Here is a 16,391-nt window from a genome sequence, read left to right on the forward strand (position 1 = left end):
TAGAATAACAGGATAGAATAAATAAGCATAAAATAAATAAACGCTAAGTAAAAGCTAAATTAAAAAGGTGGGTCTTGAGCCTGTTCTTGAAAACATGTACGTTCTCTGCGGCCCTGAGCTCCTCCGGCAGGCTGTTCCACAGACGAGGACCATACCACTGAAAAGCTGCCTCTCCGTGAGTATGTGTCCTGACTTTAGGGACAATCAAAAGGCCAGTACCAGAGGACCTCAGGGTCCGCGAGGGTTCGTATGGTAAAAGCAGATCTGAGAGATAGGAAGGCCCAAGACCATTAAGACATTTAAAAACCAATAAAAGAACTTTAAAATCGATCCTGAAACACACGGGGAGCCAGTGCAGCGATTCTAAAACCGGTGTAATGTGGGCCCGCCCTCTGGTCTTCGTCAGCACACGAGCTGCCGAGTTTTGCAAGAGTTGTAAAGTTGAAATATTCTTCTTAGGAAGACCAGAGAGCAGGGCATTACAGTAATCAATGCGACTGGTAATAAAAGCATGCATCAGCATCTCCGTGTTGGCCCGAGAGAGAATAGGGCGGACTCTGGCTATATTTTTTAGATGATAAAATCCAATTTTGGTTACATGTTTAATATGTGGGATAAAACCAAGCTCAGAGTCAAAAATAACACCCAGGTTTTTCACTTGTAGCGAAGGACATAGTGAAAATGCCTCTAATTTAGACAAGAGTTTCTCTCTCTGAGCCTCAGGACCGACAATTAAAACTTCAGTTTTGTCCTGGTTAAGCTGTAAAAAGTTTTCTGCCATCCAAGATCTTATATCCAAGATACAGTTAAAGAGGGCATCCATTTGTCTGGTGTCATCAGGAGACACGGAGATGTACAGCTGCGTGTCATCAGCGTAACTGTGGAAGTTCACTCCATGCCTCCTGATGACACCGCCGAGAGGGAGCATATACAAATTAAAAAGTACAGGGCCTAGAACCGACCCTTGAGGCACACCACATGTCATTTTATGGATCTTAGAGGAGCATGTATCCATACTCACCATAAAAGTTCTGTCAGAGAGATAGGAAGTGAACCAGTTGTGTACAGCACCAGAGAGGCCCACCATGTGTTTCAGTCTGTTTAAAAGAATAGCGTGGTCTACTGTATCAAAGGCTGCGCTTAGATCCAGTAGCACCAGGACTGAGAGCTTTTGGGAGTCCCAGTTACATCTAAGATCATTTAAAACCTTTAGGAGAGCCGTCTCTGTGCTGTGGTTCACCCTAAATCCAGACTGGAATATCTCCAGGATCTGTCTATCATTGAGAAAATCAGTAATCTGAGTAAAAACAAGTTTTTCTAAGACTTTACTTAAAAATGGTAAGTTGGATACAGGTCTGTAGTTATTAAAATCATTACAATCCAAATTGCTCTTCTTCAGAAGGGGCCTCACCACCGCCGTTTTAAAGGCAGCAGGGAAGACACCCAACTGAAGAGAGCAATTCATCATGCATAAAAGCTCAGCCTCAAAAAATCCATAAAGTGTTTTAAAGAGTGAAGAAGGAATTGGATCTAAAAGACATGTGGTGGGTCTCACTGTGGAGAAAACTTTCTGAAAGTTCTCAGCATTAACCAGGACAAAGCTGTCCAGTGTCTCCTCAGGTACAATCGAGCCCTCAGATGTATTTAAAATCATATCACGATTAGATAAAATATCAGATCTGATGGCGCTGATCTTTCCCCTGAAGTGGTCTGCAAACTGCTCACAGAGCGAGTCTGTGGGGGTTCTTTGGGAGCTGTTAAAATCAGGGTTAAATAAGTGATCTATGGTGGAAAAGAGGACCTTGGGATTATTTTTGTTAATACTGATTATTTTGGCGAAGTATGAATTTCTTGACTTCCTTAATGTATTATTGTACACTTTAAGTTGCTCGCAAAATATTTGATGGTTGATATTATTTTTAGTTTTCCTCCATCTCCTTTCTGCTGCCCTGCAATTTCTTTTGAGTTTTTTGACTTCTTCGTTTCTCCAAGGTGATGCATGTTTTACGTTAATCTTTTTGGTGGTGAGTGGAGCAACGGAGTCAAGGCTTTTCTTCAGTTTGCTGTTGAAATAACTAAAAATCAAATCGCAGGATGCAGGTAAAATCACAGGGGGGCATTCGTCTAAAACCCTGGTAAAATTTGCAGCCACTTCAGAGGTTAGATAGCGCCTCCTCACAGTTCGCACCGAGGTCTCCCGCTGAATAAAACCGGTGATGTTAAAAAACACACAGTAGTGGTCAGAGACAGCCAAGTCAACAACAGAGGACACGCTGGTGGACAGCCCATGGGTGATGACCAGGTCCAGAGTGTGTCCTCTGTTGTGAGTCGGCTGCGTGACGTGCTGGGTAAAATCCAAACAGTGAAGAATGTTTAAGAATTCTTTTGTTGCAGGGTCAGAAGGATTATCTATGTGCAGGTTAAAATCACCGGTTAAAATTATCATGTTATATTTTGAATGTATGTTTGTTAAAAATTCTGAGAATTCCTTGATAATGTTGTTGACATTATTATCCAGCTGAGATTACCCTTGTGCCATGAATAGAAATGATTAGGAAATACACTTGATAGTACTCACTCAGCTCTCCTAAAAACCAACCAACCAAGTTAAGAAAATAAATTCACATGCAGTCGATTCTTTCATTAAATACCTTTCATTACCGAACCCTGTTTGAAGTAGGAAGGAAAACTAAAGCAGAGAAAAAGATTGGTATGCAGAATGTGAAAATAGAAAGCAAGAGTCTGAACAAGATTTAGCACAAGGAACAGAGCGTTGTGCGTTTTTATGTTGTTACACTGTGATAATAGAAGAGAGGGTGGTTATGGAAGGGCACAAAGCTGTTAGCAAATGTACAGCTAGTGGAATTATTAGCTATGCAAGCAGCACTTCCACAGATACACTGAAGCTGCGACACCATTCATCATCGTGTCCTCATCTGTCCCAGAGTGAAAGTTACTGCCGTGATAGATAGCTCTATGAATGTGTGTTTGTGTGTGCGTGTATGCTAACAGAATTACAGTTACTTCCTGCGCTCTACAAAGTCATCTCTTGTTTAGTGATACTCTTTTATTTCATTTGCATCACATACTTAGTTAAAAAGATGGAAAATGTTATTTAGATTTGCTATCATTCGTTACATTTGCCAAGAAAAGTTGTAATATGTACATTGTTGCAATTTATCACCTGCACCCTTTTCTTTTATCTTTGTTGGACTTGTAAAGCTGTGTTTAACATGGGTGTATACACATAAATGGCAACCAACAGAGTCCAAATGAAGAACGGCTGTTAAGAAAGACAGATTTACTTTTACTGCCAAGACTGTTTCTTTACGGCGACAATTCAATTTTACCTGGTGCGGAAACTGAACTGTTTAATTTTCAGTTATTACAACTTACAATGTTTCATTCATCATCAAAGCAGGCAAATATACACGGATTCATTTGCAAAAACACAGGTAACTAAAGTCGGCCTGTACATGCGAATATATATTTCTCACTGTGCCATGATTATTCTGTTTAGATTTTAACAAAAATTATAAAAGAAGTGATTGAATTTTATTATTTTAGTTTAATAATTTCATAAATACTACCAAAGCATGGTGTTATTGTGCAATCGTATCATAATCATAATAAACATCCAAATTATCATAAATTATTGTTGTCAGGTTGCTGATCCCTGTGTCAGAGAATAGTTTAACAGTCAGAGGAGCATGATGAGCTCAAGTGGCAGAAAATGGGAAGAAGGAATTATTTCATTAATTAAACCCATCCAGCAAAGACAGATTGTTACTCAAGGCTACACACAGGTCATTTTGATGAAAAATAGAGATGTTTTGATTCAGTATAGAATTCATTTGTTGGTTTGTTTAATTAAGACATCAAAAGGCTCTGGACTGGACTACCCAGGATATAGAATATGTTTATTGTAAACCACCTAACCTGCATTCATTGCAAACATAAATTAAAAACATGTCTATTTATATTCCTGGTTATGAATTGTAACTTTGAAACTATTGTATTTCATGGGAAGTACAGTGTGAGGTGGGATGTTGTCACTTTGGAAAAAATGGTAAATGATCTGTATAGCGCTTTTCTAGTCCCTAAGGACCCCAAAGTCCTTTACACAACCAGTCATCCACCCATTCACACACTGGTGATGGCAGCTACATTATAGCCACAGCCACCCTGGGGCGCACTGACAGAGGCGAGGCTGCCGGACACTGGCGCCACCGGGCCCTCTGACCACCACCAGTAGGCAACGGGTGAAGTGTCTTGCCCAAGGACACAACAACCGAGACTGTCCAAGCCGGGGCTCGAACCGGCAACCTTCCGATTACAAGGCAAACTCCCAACTCTTGAGCCACGATCGCCCCAGAACTATATATCACATTACGTTCAATACATTGCAAATTTGTAATGATGAAATCTGTCACGTGTGGGCCTTAAAAGGTAGTTTCTGGTGTGAGTGGCATTTCAAACACCTTGACCAAGATTTTATTTTGCCCTTCAAAAGTGAAAAATAGTCATTTCATATATTGACATAGCTCTGCGGAAGAGAAAACATTTCTGTCAGTGTCAGAATTCTGGGAAAATAAAATCCAAAACACACCCCAATTTTTTTCAGTGGTCCTATAAATGTATAGGGCCACTGAATAAATCAGTATATAACACCAGTTGGAAAAATGGAATAATTCAAAGTTGTGGCTGTTTCAGTGTTACTTAGAGAATCTTACCTTTGCCGTGTGCTTAAATGAAACTAGTTTTTTTCTAATAGGCAGCTTGGTGAATGAACTGAAGTGAACCCAAGAAAAAGTCATTGATCACGTCATACTTAATAATCTCTCTCTGTCCCTGATAGTTGTGGAAGCTGAACCATTGGCCCAAGGCTTGAGGAGGCTCACCGAAGATGTTGACTGGTCATACTCAGGTCTGTGTGAGCTTTTTGTGGCTTTTCTTATTTCCTTTTCTGACCTTTTTTGGCATTAAGAGGAAATTTCAGATGAGAATCATCAGAAATCTGATCTGCTGTCAGTTACACGGCGCAATAAATGGCAAATCAAATCTCTGGTCTATTTTTAAGGCAGTGTTGTAATATCTTTGAAATATATTTTACATCGCTAATATGAAGAACGATAAAGGAGAAGTGAAAGACAAGCAGGAAAAGAAGGAGAGCGCACTGCAAACTTGCAAACAGTGACAGAAGGTTTCAGCCAGAAATCCCAGAGGATTTCAAAATCACTCAGACGCTTCCTGAAACAGACAGCTACACCAGACTGGTCAATGTCAGTCTGGACCGTCTGAACATCACATCAAGCAAAGGAATTATGTGTTACTATCTCCCACGAGAGAGCCTTGATCTACCTCAGACCATATGGTTGGATGATAAAGGCTAACTCAGCACGAAGCTCCTCCCGAGCTAAGCCGTGGGTCTAACAGAAACGAAGAGTGGACGCAGACAGACAGCGATGGTCCCAGAGGGAGAGATTAGCTGTTCAAGGGGAACCGGGAGGAGCGAACAGGCTTAGCAGGCCATCAGGGGGTTAAATGCAGAGCTATTAGACTTATTAACCTGCACTTCTAAGTAGCATGTTGGTGATAATAAGCACGTCATTTGAAGCTCATACAAGAGAAATGGTTAGTTTTAGGCTTACAGGGATCATAGACTGTATAAATCAATAACTGGCAAATCAGCAACATATTCTGTCTGGTTTATTGATCCGACTCCTGATGAGTACACAGAATATAATGTGCAGCTATGAGTATTTGTTAGAAATGTTTATTGATGGGCATACTGAGCAGACAGAAACATTTTTTCTGTAGAAGACAGATGGCAATGCTGTTCTCCTGCACACCAAATCCACTGTTTGGGTTTCTGTTCTTTGAATCCCTGTGTTTCAGCTCCTTAAAAGGGAAGCTTACCATTGCAGAGATTCGCAGTTAACGTCACCGCAAAGCAAAAGATTAATGTTCCTCTTGGTCTTCATTCCTTTACCTGAATTTCTGCAAATTACCATGACAGTGTCTCCAGCTCTCACACAATTTAGCATGTGAAAGTAATCATTCGCAATCTGCTTTACCGGTGGATGAATTGTCACCGTATTCCCGAAACAGATATCGTTAGCCTGTGAAAATGAAATGTCGCGGCTGTTTGTTCCAAAGTACAATTCATCCACGTCCTTGCTAACTGGGTGAAATATGAAACATGTTAAAAACAATGAAGCAAAAAGGATAAAACGGGATCGAATCGGCCGTCACAGAAGAATTTAATTAATTAATGAACCGATAAATCACTTCTCGTGCATTTTTGAAGGAGGAGTTACATACATGCGCACACACACAAAATTCGCATACAGCTGTGTTATTTTTTGTTTCCGAGACTCGCTGTAGTTCTATTTGTCAAACAGCATGAATGTCAACATATTCATATGTATTTTCATCTCTGTTTTTTTCTTCCTCCCCCTTGTCAAATCTGTACAATCAATTCCTCGACAGACACACACATACGCCCTCTTTGTCAATGTGGAAAAGGGTTTTTTGTGTAAATGGTTAGAAACAATGACAAATGTCTACAATAGACATGGTTCTTTCTTTCATTCTTTCATTCATCCAAATGTCATTATCACAAATAAAGGTAAGTCAGTGGCAGTTCATTTAGATTCATTCTATCTGTGTGTGTGCGCGCAGTCTTGTTTTCCTGACCAGCTCTGTTTCTTGCCTTGTGCTGTGCACTGAGCCATGAGTAAAAGCATTAACATGTGAAAGAAATACACTTCATTGTGAAGCACTGTGCACTGTGTTTTAGTTAGGTCAGAAGTGGGGGTGGGGGGTGCGGGCTCAAAAGGAAATAAAAGAAAGTGTGTGTGTGTGTGTGTGTGTGGGGGGGGGGGGGGGGGGGGGCGTGTTAGAGAGTTGGAGAAGGTTTCAAATTAGGTTACATCCAGATCACAATACCCTTTTTGAGATGCTTACCTCAGACGTACTATGGTTTGAGTCCTAATAATGTTTAAAAGTAAAGAACTGAAACACAATTCCTGCTTAGGAATTTGTGGCGGCCTGCCTTTTTAAAGAAGTGATAGTTTATACGTTTTAGTCCAAAGCAAGAGTGGTTGGTCTGTGTTTTGTAGTCTGTACAAGGGATAGTTTTTCAAATCATCGTCATCATCGTTGGCAAAAGCTGGGAAAAGCTTGAGAAAGTAAATAGTGAGAGATACTGTATATCAGATAGTGAGCTATAATATGAAGTCAGTATAGATCCCTTGTCATGTTGTTATCTGTTTAGTTTATGGCTGGACAGGCATATTATTGGGCCTCTTGTTACTGTCACTAAGACACCTGGATAGGACTCCAGTCACCCCAGCCATAAACTGTTCAGACTACTTCCATCAGGAAGGAGGTTCTGCAGCATCCGGTCCCGAACCAGCAGACTGAGAGACAGCTTCTTCCACCAGGCCATCAGACTGATGAACACGTCATAGACACCTCAGCTTCACTACTGGAACTTTAACATTATGCACTCCATACTGTACAGTAATGCCACTGTTTTGCACATGTCTCAACTCTGTATATTTTTATATATTTTATTTATTGTTTACTCTATTTAATTTGTAAAATACAGTGGGGCAAAAAAGTATTTAGTCAGCCACCGATTGTGCAAGTTCCCACACTTAAAATGATGACAGAGGTCAGTAATTTGCACCAGAGGTACACGTCAACTGTGAGAGACAGAATGTGAAAAAAAAATCCATGAATCCACATGGTAGGATTTGTAAAGAATTTATTCGTAAATCAGGGTGGAAAACAAGTATTTGGTCAATAACAAAAATACAACTCAATACTTTGTAACATAACCTTTGTTGGCAATAACAGAGGTCAAACGTTTACTATAGGTCTTTACCAGGTTTGCACACACAGTAGCTGGTATTTTGGCCCATTCCTCCATGCAGATCTTCTCGAGAGCAGTGATGTTTTGGGGCTGTTGCCGAGCAACACGGACTTTCAACTCCCGCCACAGATTTTCTATGGGGTTGAGGTCTGGAGACTGGCTAGGCCACTCCAGGACTTTCAAATGCTTCTTACGGAGCCACTCCTTTGTTGCCCGGGCGGTGTGTTTTGGATCATTGTCATGTTGGAAGACCCAGCCTCGTTTCATCTTCAAAGTTCTCACTGATGGAAGGAGGTTTTGGCTCAAAATCTCACGATACATGGCCCCATTCATTCTGTCCTTAACACGGATCAGTCGTCCTGTCCCCTTGGCAGAAAAACAGCCCCATAGCATGATGTTTCCACCCCCATGCTTCACAGTAGGTATGGTGTTCTTGGGATGCAACTCAGTATTCTTCTTCCTCCAAACACGACGAGTTGAGTTTATACCAAAAAGTTCTACTTTGGTTTCATCTGACCACATGACATTCTCCCAATCCTCTGCTGTATCATCCATGTGCTCTCTGGCAAACTTCAGACGGGCCTGGACATGCACTGGCTTCAGCAGCGGAACACGTCTGGCACTGCGGGATTTGATTCCCTGCCGTTGTAGTGTGTTACTGATGGTGACCTTTGTTACTTTGGTCCCAGCTCTCTGCAGGTCATTCACCAGGTCCCCCCGTGTGGTTCTGGGATCTTTGCTCACCGTTCTCATGATCATTTTGACCCCACGGGATGAGATCTTGCGTGGAGCCCCAGATCGAGGGAGATTATCAGTGGTCTTGTATGTCTTCCATTTTCTGATGATTGCTCCCACAGTTGATTTCTTCACACCAAGCTGCTTGCCTATTGTAGATTCACTCTTCCCAGTCTGGTGCAGGTCTACAATACCTTTCCTGGTGTCCTTCGAAAGCTCTTTGGTCTTGGCCATGGCGGAGTTTGGAGTCTGACTGTTTGAGGCTGTGGACAGGTGTCTTTTATACAGATGATGAGTTCAAACAGGTGCCATTCATACAGGTAACGAGTGGGGGACAGAAAAGCTTCTTACAGAAGACGTTACAGGTCTGTGAGAGCCAGAGATTTTCCTTGTTTGAGGTGACCAAATACTTATTTTCCACCCTGATTTACGAATAAATTCTTTACAAATCCTACCATGTGAAGTCAAGGATTTTTTTTCACATTCTGTCTCTCACAGTTGAAGTGTACCTCTGGTGCAAATTACTGACCTCTGTCATCATTTTAAGTGGGGGAACTTGCACAATCGGTGGCTGACTAAATACTTTTTTGCCCCACTGTATGTGTACACACACACACACACACACACACACACACACACACACACACACACACACACACACACACACACACACACACACGTAGAAAAATATTTAGTATACACATCCAGAAATGCATATACTATTATATATTGTACATATATTTATTAGTTTCAGATGTAGCCATTCTTGTATTTTGCTTGTTTACATTATTGTATTTTGCACAACTCTGTTGCTTGTGAAGCTCGCACACAAGAATTTCACTCACATGTGCTGTACCAATGTACCTGCACATGTGATGTGACAATAAAAGTGATTTGATTTGATTTGATTTGATTTGATTTGATTTGATTTGATTAAATGTATTACATACAGCATGTGGCTGCACCATTCACAGTTTGTTTTTTTGTTTGTTTTTTTTAAGTTGCTGATTCATCTACTTGAGAAATAAATTAGACTGCTCAAAAGAGTTAAAGGAACACTTTAAAAACACATCGAATCTCAATAAGAAAAAAACATGTGGATATGTATACTGATATAGACTCGGTAATGTGTGAGGAATGGAACGATGTCACACTTTTGATGGATTTCATTGGATCAGGTAACTGTGGGGCCATTTAGTGGTATCAGTTCCTTCGTCCTCCAGAAACTGCCTGCACACTCTGGCATACTCATACATGAGGCCATATTTGTGTGCAAAGTGTATCAGTGTTAGTCCTTCCTCCTCTTCCTCCTCATCGCCTTCTCCTCTGTGTTGTCCTCATCATTACTGTGCTTTGCCTTCAGGGTGTCCATTGGATCCTTCTGCCTGGAAGACACCCCTTAGGGCCCCATCTGTTATGTGTATGTGTGGATGTAAGAGTGGCCTGATAACCCAGAGTTTCCCCTGCTTTTGCCTGTTATATTCATATCCTTATAGAGGAAATAGACATACAATAGCACTATTTATTAATGGATATCAAAAATAAGTCAGTGGTTTCTATTTGCTTTAAGTTACTTACCTCAGAACCACATAAAAATGAGCCCTCGTAATAGATGTGATCACTGTTATATAAGACAGTATTTTCACTGAAGCAGTAACAACATGATGCTTTGGCCTTATGACAAAGACAAAAAGAATTTAATTGAATGGAAATGCTGAATGTTTTTTGTCCTCCCCCCCCCCAGTATCTGTATCTGAGCCTCTCTGTGTGTCTCTCTGCCTCTTCCCTCTTCTTGATCCAACTAAGTCATAGCCGAAGGCAATGCAGGCTTCAATACTCCCCTCATTGTCTGGGGAAGACACACACAAACGCACACACATGTACATGCATGCATTTGCAGATTTTAAATATGAATACCTCTGTCCTTATGCATTTGTAAAATTCCCCCCTAAAGTTTTCATTTTATCTGATTGGAAGGAGAAGCAGACTATGAATCAACCCATATATTTTCACATTTAGATTCAGATCACACATTTGGTTAAACTGTGCAGTGGTTTCCAAGAAAACATCCTGTATCTATGCTGCAGTTGAACAGAGCGCTGCTCTTCATGCAGCAGAATCATTAGGACTAAAAAGAGAGACTGCGTAATAGCTTAATTTTGGCAAATCTCAGAGGAGTTTGTGATTTGCTCTGTGTGTGGGTTTATAGTCTGTGAATATTCAGACAGTGTGGATTTCGGCATGGATGGAGGGGAAATATTGCACTTGTACTATTAGGCGAGTGAGGAAGTGAGGAATGTCTCTGACTCAGAAATCTTAATTTTAACCATAGCACTATTTTGTGGACAGTCACAGTATTGTGATCTCAGTTAGCAGCTGCACAGCTTCTCCTCTGATCCATTGTACACACAGGCTGATTGATATCCATGGATGAGGCAGAAGGAAAAAGAAAGACGAGGTCTGACATTTTTCAATCCGACAAGTTGAAACAAATTAAGCTAACTCATTTTCATCTTAGAAGTTTGCAGTTAACACATGCACATCTAAAGAGGTTACATCCCGAAACAAAAGATGCAAAAGTGACTTGATATCATGTTGAACTGTCTGGTTACACTCATCTAAAACCAGGACCAAAGAGTAAATCATGACTGCAGGTTGATTCAGTTGGGAGAATATTAAATGAGAAAAGCAGTGAATAATTTATGAGAAAATTTAGGACTCTGTACGTGTATTTTATAATGGTAGAGAATGCCTGAGAGCATCCGTGCTTGTTGAATTATCTTCTTTTATATAAACAAAAACCTAACCCAAATCTCTTTAGAAGAATTGGTCGAAAACATTCTACAGAATAAAGAAAATGATCATATTTGATTCTCATATTACGCATGGCCAAAATTTCCAAGTAATGAGGTCACCATTAATTCCTCTTAGCCAAAGGCTCAGGCTTCAGACTGCACTAAACACTCATTTTATGATGAGAGCACGGAAAATCCACCCACCCGCTGTTACAATCTTTTGTTTATGAGGGGCAGCCAATCCGAAGAAAGTTGCATTGAAGCTAAAGTATTTATTTCAACCAATGAAATAGAGAGGTGCATAATGGGAAGGCAACGTAGTTCAGCTATACAATGTTCTTCATGTAGGAACAGGAGCACAGTATGAATAAAAATGCAATCACTCATTCATTTCAATGATATCACATAATGTTAATTCAGACAAAGGAGGCACCAACAAAATTTTTGCATTTCCAGTCATATCATGCAAACAGAGTTCTTAGTTGTTCACATTAGAGAAAATAAATCGACTGGTCGCTATAGAGCACTCAAAGTGCTATTTTATTATTATTTTTTTTTTACTACAGCCTCATTGTGATAGAAAGGTGTCAGAATCCACCGTGCATCACAGTTGTTGTTGTTTGCTGTTTTGGCAGGAAAAGGGGGAGGTAGTCATTTGGCAGGTAGTCATGCCTGATTGGTCCATGTGTGTATGTGTATACACGTTCAGTATTTAGTAGGAAAAGCAAGCACAGGTATGTAACAAATAAACAAAGGAAGGAATAAGAGCTCGGCAGATCTTGACAGCATTCGTTATTCTTCTGTTTACTGGATGTGAAATGACAGAAATTTGTTTTATGTGGACTTTATTGTGTCATTCTTTTAGTTTTACAACTTGAAGCTTTACCTTCATAGTTCACACTTGTCCTTTTTTGCAATGCTGTTTCCAGATGCAGTCTATGACAAGCAAACAAGCAAACCAAAAGCTGGATCACACTTTACATCGCTCTGTCTGCAGTAAACAGCAGGCAGTTCTAAACTTTTGTCGACATCACCTGAGGTGCACGTGAGACTCTGCCCATAATCGTCAAACTCCCTGCCACAAAGCCTGTTTGAAGTCCGATTGCACCGATTTGTGCTGATGTGATAGCGCATGTCCTCTCACAGCTTGTGAGCGACTGCTCTGTGCTCTCCCTCTCGAATGCTCTAGTCAGGCAGCATGATTTCCACTAGTATCTGATGCAAACTATCCCCTGCTGTGTGCAATGTCTCAGCCTGATTCTGCTGCTGTTTCCAGAACAGTGAGTGTTTATCAGCTACAGGATTTCTTGGCCACTAAAGCAGAGAGGGGAATGTTGGACTCTGTGTCTGCTGGATGTGTTAATCGGATGTTTGATGACTTATTCGGCCCCACTCAGGTAAGGTGGGGATATAGTCACTGTTGTGTCATCTGCATGATCCATTGACCTTAAGCAGTGGTGGGCAAATCATTTCATTTTCAAGGCTGTTCCATTAAGCTTATAAAGAGATAAAATAAATATATTAAGCAGAAAATAGTTTAGTAATTGTTTTCTTCTGCTTATTTCTGCCTTCTTTAAATGGAACACAAATTAAGACAAATCTTGTTTTTAAATCTACGGGCTAGACAGTTTTCATATTTATTTGACTTGTATAGTGACTACAGAGCCCCTCTGATGACATGGTCCAAAAAATAAATAAATTGTGGCCACAAAATACTACTTCGTGGGAACCAAATGGATATAACGTGCCCGCGAAATACTTATTTGTGCCCACGAAATACTATTTTGAGGGCACGAAATAGGCATAACGTGTAATGCTAATTAGTGGGCATGAAACACTTGACCGATAACCGTGATCCTTCCCAGGCCCTTGCAGTTGGTTGACAATAAAATCTATCCTGGCATCCAGGTCGTGCTTTAGTTTGTAAAGTAACTGGGCTCTCAATATCCTGTTTAAATGTCTCTCCGTAAAAATGGTTCTTTGCATTGCCAGGCTTTTCAAAATGCATTTGTAGCTCTTTCCCAGCCTAAAATAAAACTCAATCATACTGTCTCTGTCCATGGTGTATAGGTTTAGCCTACTCTTATGCTTATGTCTCTACGCAGCTGTCCAGGAATTGTATCAATATGATGTGTGCACGTTATCTATTTCGTTGCCACAAATGCGTAATTCGTTGCCACATTCGTTGCCCTCGAAATAGTATTTCGCGGCCACAAATAAGTATTTTGTGGGCACGTTATACTATTTCGAGGGCACAAAGTAGTATTTTGTGGCCACAATTTATTTATTTTTTGGACCATGTCATCAGAGGGGCTCCGTAAGTGCCAGACCTAGCATAGGTCTTTCCTTTGTATCTTACATAATGGGGTGAAGATGTTTTAGCATTGTAGAGCGAAACCTATTCCCCAAGGTGCTTAGTAAGAGTGGAGAAAAGTAACTCTGTGACACACCAGACTCAGTCGTTTTGACTGTCTGATGACAAATCAACACTGAAACTGTTCGGGATTAAAACGGCCACTGCTGTATTTGTGATTTGTGAACACACTTTTTAATCCCATACTTTCAGTGGTAGTTATTTAAATGTGAGAAGTGCCAGTTATCTTCCTTTTGCGTTTGCAATTATTTTGAACGACATTGTCTTTAATTAGTTATTTATCATTTGTTGCTTATTACACTGACACTAGTGACACTGACTGCTAGGGTAAGTGTAGCACTGGTAGCATGAGGAGATACCTGGACCATACAGAGGTTGTACAGGTAGTCCAGCTCTTCCAGAGTGGCACATCAATATATGTCATTGCCAGAAGGTTTGTTGTGTCTCCCAGGAAATAGACCGCTACTCTAGGAAAGCTAGACAGACCCATAGAAGGTCCTCAACCTATCTGCAGGACTGATATCTGCTCATTTTTTTCAAACAGGAAGAGAATGAGCCCCGTCAGAGCTACAAAATTACCTTCAACAGGCCCCTGGCCACTTCATGAGGGAGGCCTGATGGTCCTCTAGTGTGCTTGCTGCCTGGCACCGTGGAACCCGATTGGCATCTGCCATAGAATATCAGAACTGGCAGGTTCCTCATTGGCACCTTGTGCTTTTCACAGAACATCATTTTTTCATTTTAATTTTTGAGGTGTCTTTGAATTCTGCCCTCTGTAGGTTGGTCATTTATATTTCTAGTAAAAGGTGTGGCATCCTTTCATTCCTAGCACATGACCCAGTTCACATCAGTATAGACATCAGGCATGATTTTGTTTCCTCACTGAGATCTGATTTGTCGCTTTAATTATTCTCAGCCATCTTATTTACCGCTTTTATTTCTGATGAGTGAAAATTTTAGAAACAAGCTTTCAGATCCCGGTTTAAAAGCTCTCATTGTGCCATTTCCACTGTGACATGAAGAAAACATTAAATCCTTGTTATTTAAGTATCTCTCAGGCAGCTAGCAGTGCATTGCACCCTTCCTTCATGCGTTTGTTGTTTCTTTTTCCCTTTACATGCTTGTGTTCACCACCCACTATGTTCTCAACAGCTCTCTTAGTCACCAAATACTTTACGCCGGCTGCTCTTCTGCTCCAGTTGTTGCTCAGCCTGTGTGGCTGCTCTTGGAGCCTTGTGGGAGACATGAGGTAATGATGCAGAGGTGTGCTTCTTTATTCACAAATACACAATATGCACTCCCTATTTTCTCTCCTTTTCACTTGCTCTCACCAGTATGTGGTTGGGTTAATGAGTTCTTTGCTTGGGTTTTCCCCCCCTGCGCACTGGCAGCACTACACAGCCTTGACGGGAGATGTTATGAGGTGACTTCAGCATTTAAAAATGTTCAAACGCCACACTTCACGCTTATGTGTACCCGCATGGCCAGTCTAGTCTTTTTTGCCTAGCAGTCACAGGTCAACAGGTGGGATTCTAAAAGATACAAGCTCGTGTCGGCAGTAGGAATAATTTTAGTGGTCAAAGTGAATCTCGTTTTCTGTAAGAAATACAGATATTTTTATTTGAAAACTTCAGATAAATAGTAAATTCATTCAGAGAGCCAGTCTACCAGTTGGTGTTTAATATTTATGCAAGCGGCGGTTTGAAGACTTTCTCACGTTCACCACTTTATCGAGTCATCGAGATAACGTAAAGTTCATATGGGAACTCTGATTCACTCCCCCCACCCGCTTGCTTTCTTTTTGAATTTTCTGACGGGTCTGTTTGTCAGATATGCTGGCTGCTCATGTGTGTGACAATCTGTCTTTGTAGTCGATCTTGTTGAATGAGTGATGTGCGATTGTGTGTGTGTGTGTGTGTGTGTAGTCTATTCTCTGTCATTCAGAAAGGATTCATTTAGTGGCTCAGATCTTGTCAGCTACAGACTCGCTTCTTTGTGTCAGTCAGTCTGTGTGAGTCTGTATGTGCTCGCAAATGAATAAAAATTACTCTCACACAAAGGTATGATTCTTATTTGTGTGCTCAGCTTTTAATCAGTGATACTGCTAGCTGAGATGCTAATCGAAACACCTGACTCCAGCTGAGACAGAAGAATGGCTCTCTAATTGTAAAATCCACCACTGAATATTGAGGTTTACGAGAACAAGGTTATTTATTTGTAGTGCATAAAAGTGCTTAACTGTTAACCCTACATAACAGTTGCAGTGCGATAGCAGTGATCTGTGCTCGCTGTTATCTGCTCTTTATACAGGGCTCTAGACTAACTTTTTGCCATGGGCGTACCGGTACGCCTAACTTTAAAAAGTTAGGCGTAATTATTTTCTAATAATTTATATAATTTAATGTGTTTTTCTGGATACACTGTGCTTTTTCAGCATTCAAAGATTGATGACACCGTGTCAGAGCACTGGCTATGAATTTCAGAAGGATCAGGCCTTAACTTAACAGAAAAGTTAGCAATAGTTCTTTTCCTATTACAGCTACATCCACTTCTGTCGTGCCTAGGCTGCTCACTAGGGCTGGGTATCATCACTGATTTCTATAAT

At 40.7% G+C, this 16,391-nt stretch overlaps 1 protein-coding gene across 4 annotated transcripts in view; it reads left to right on the forward strand.

The window, feature by feature from the left end:
- Positions 1-16,391, forward strand: part of ptprz1b (protein tyrosine phosphatase receptor type Z1b) — a 68,238-nt gene that overhangs the window by 21,327 nt on the left and 30,520 nt on the right. For all 4 annotated transcript variants that reach the window (XM_026146602.1, XM_026146603.1, XM_026146604.1 and 1 more), the window contains exon 2: positions 4,859-4,927. In XM_026146602.1, the coding sequence (XP_026002387.1) occupies positions 4,859-4,927 (69 nt within the window). The remainder of the gene's footprint in view (positions 1-4,858; positions 4,928-16,391) is intronic.

This window comes from Astatotilapia calliptera, chromosome 17, assembly GCF_900246225.1.
Source record: "Astatotilapia calliptera chromosome 17, fAstCal1.2, whole genome shotgun sequence".
Lineage (NCBI taxonomy): Eukaryota > Metazoa > Chordata > Actinopteri > Cichliformes > Cichlidae > Astatotilapia > Astatotilapia calliptera.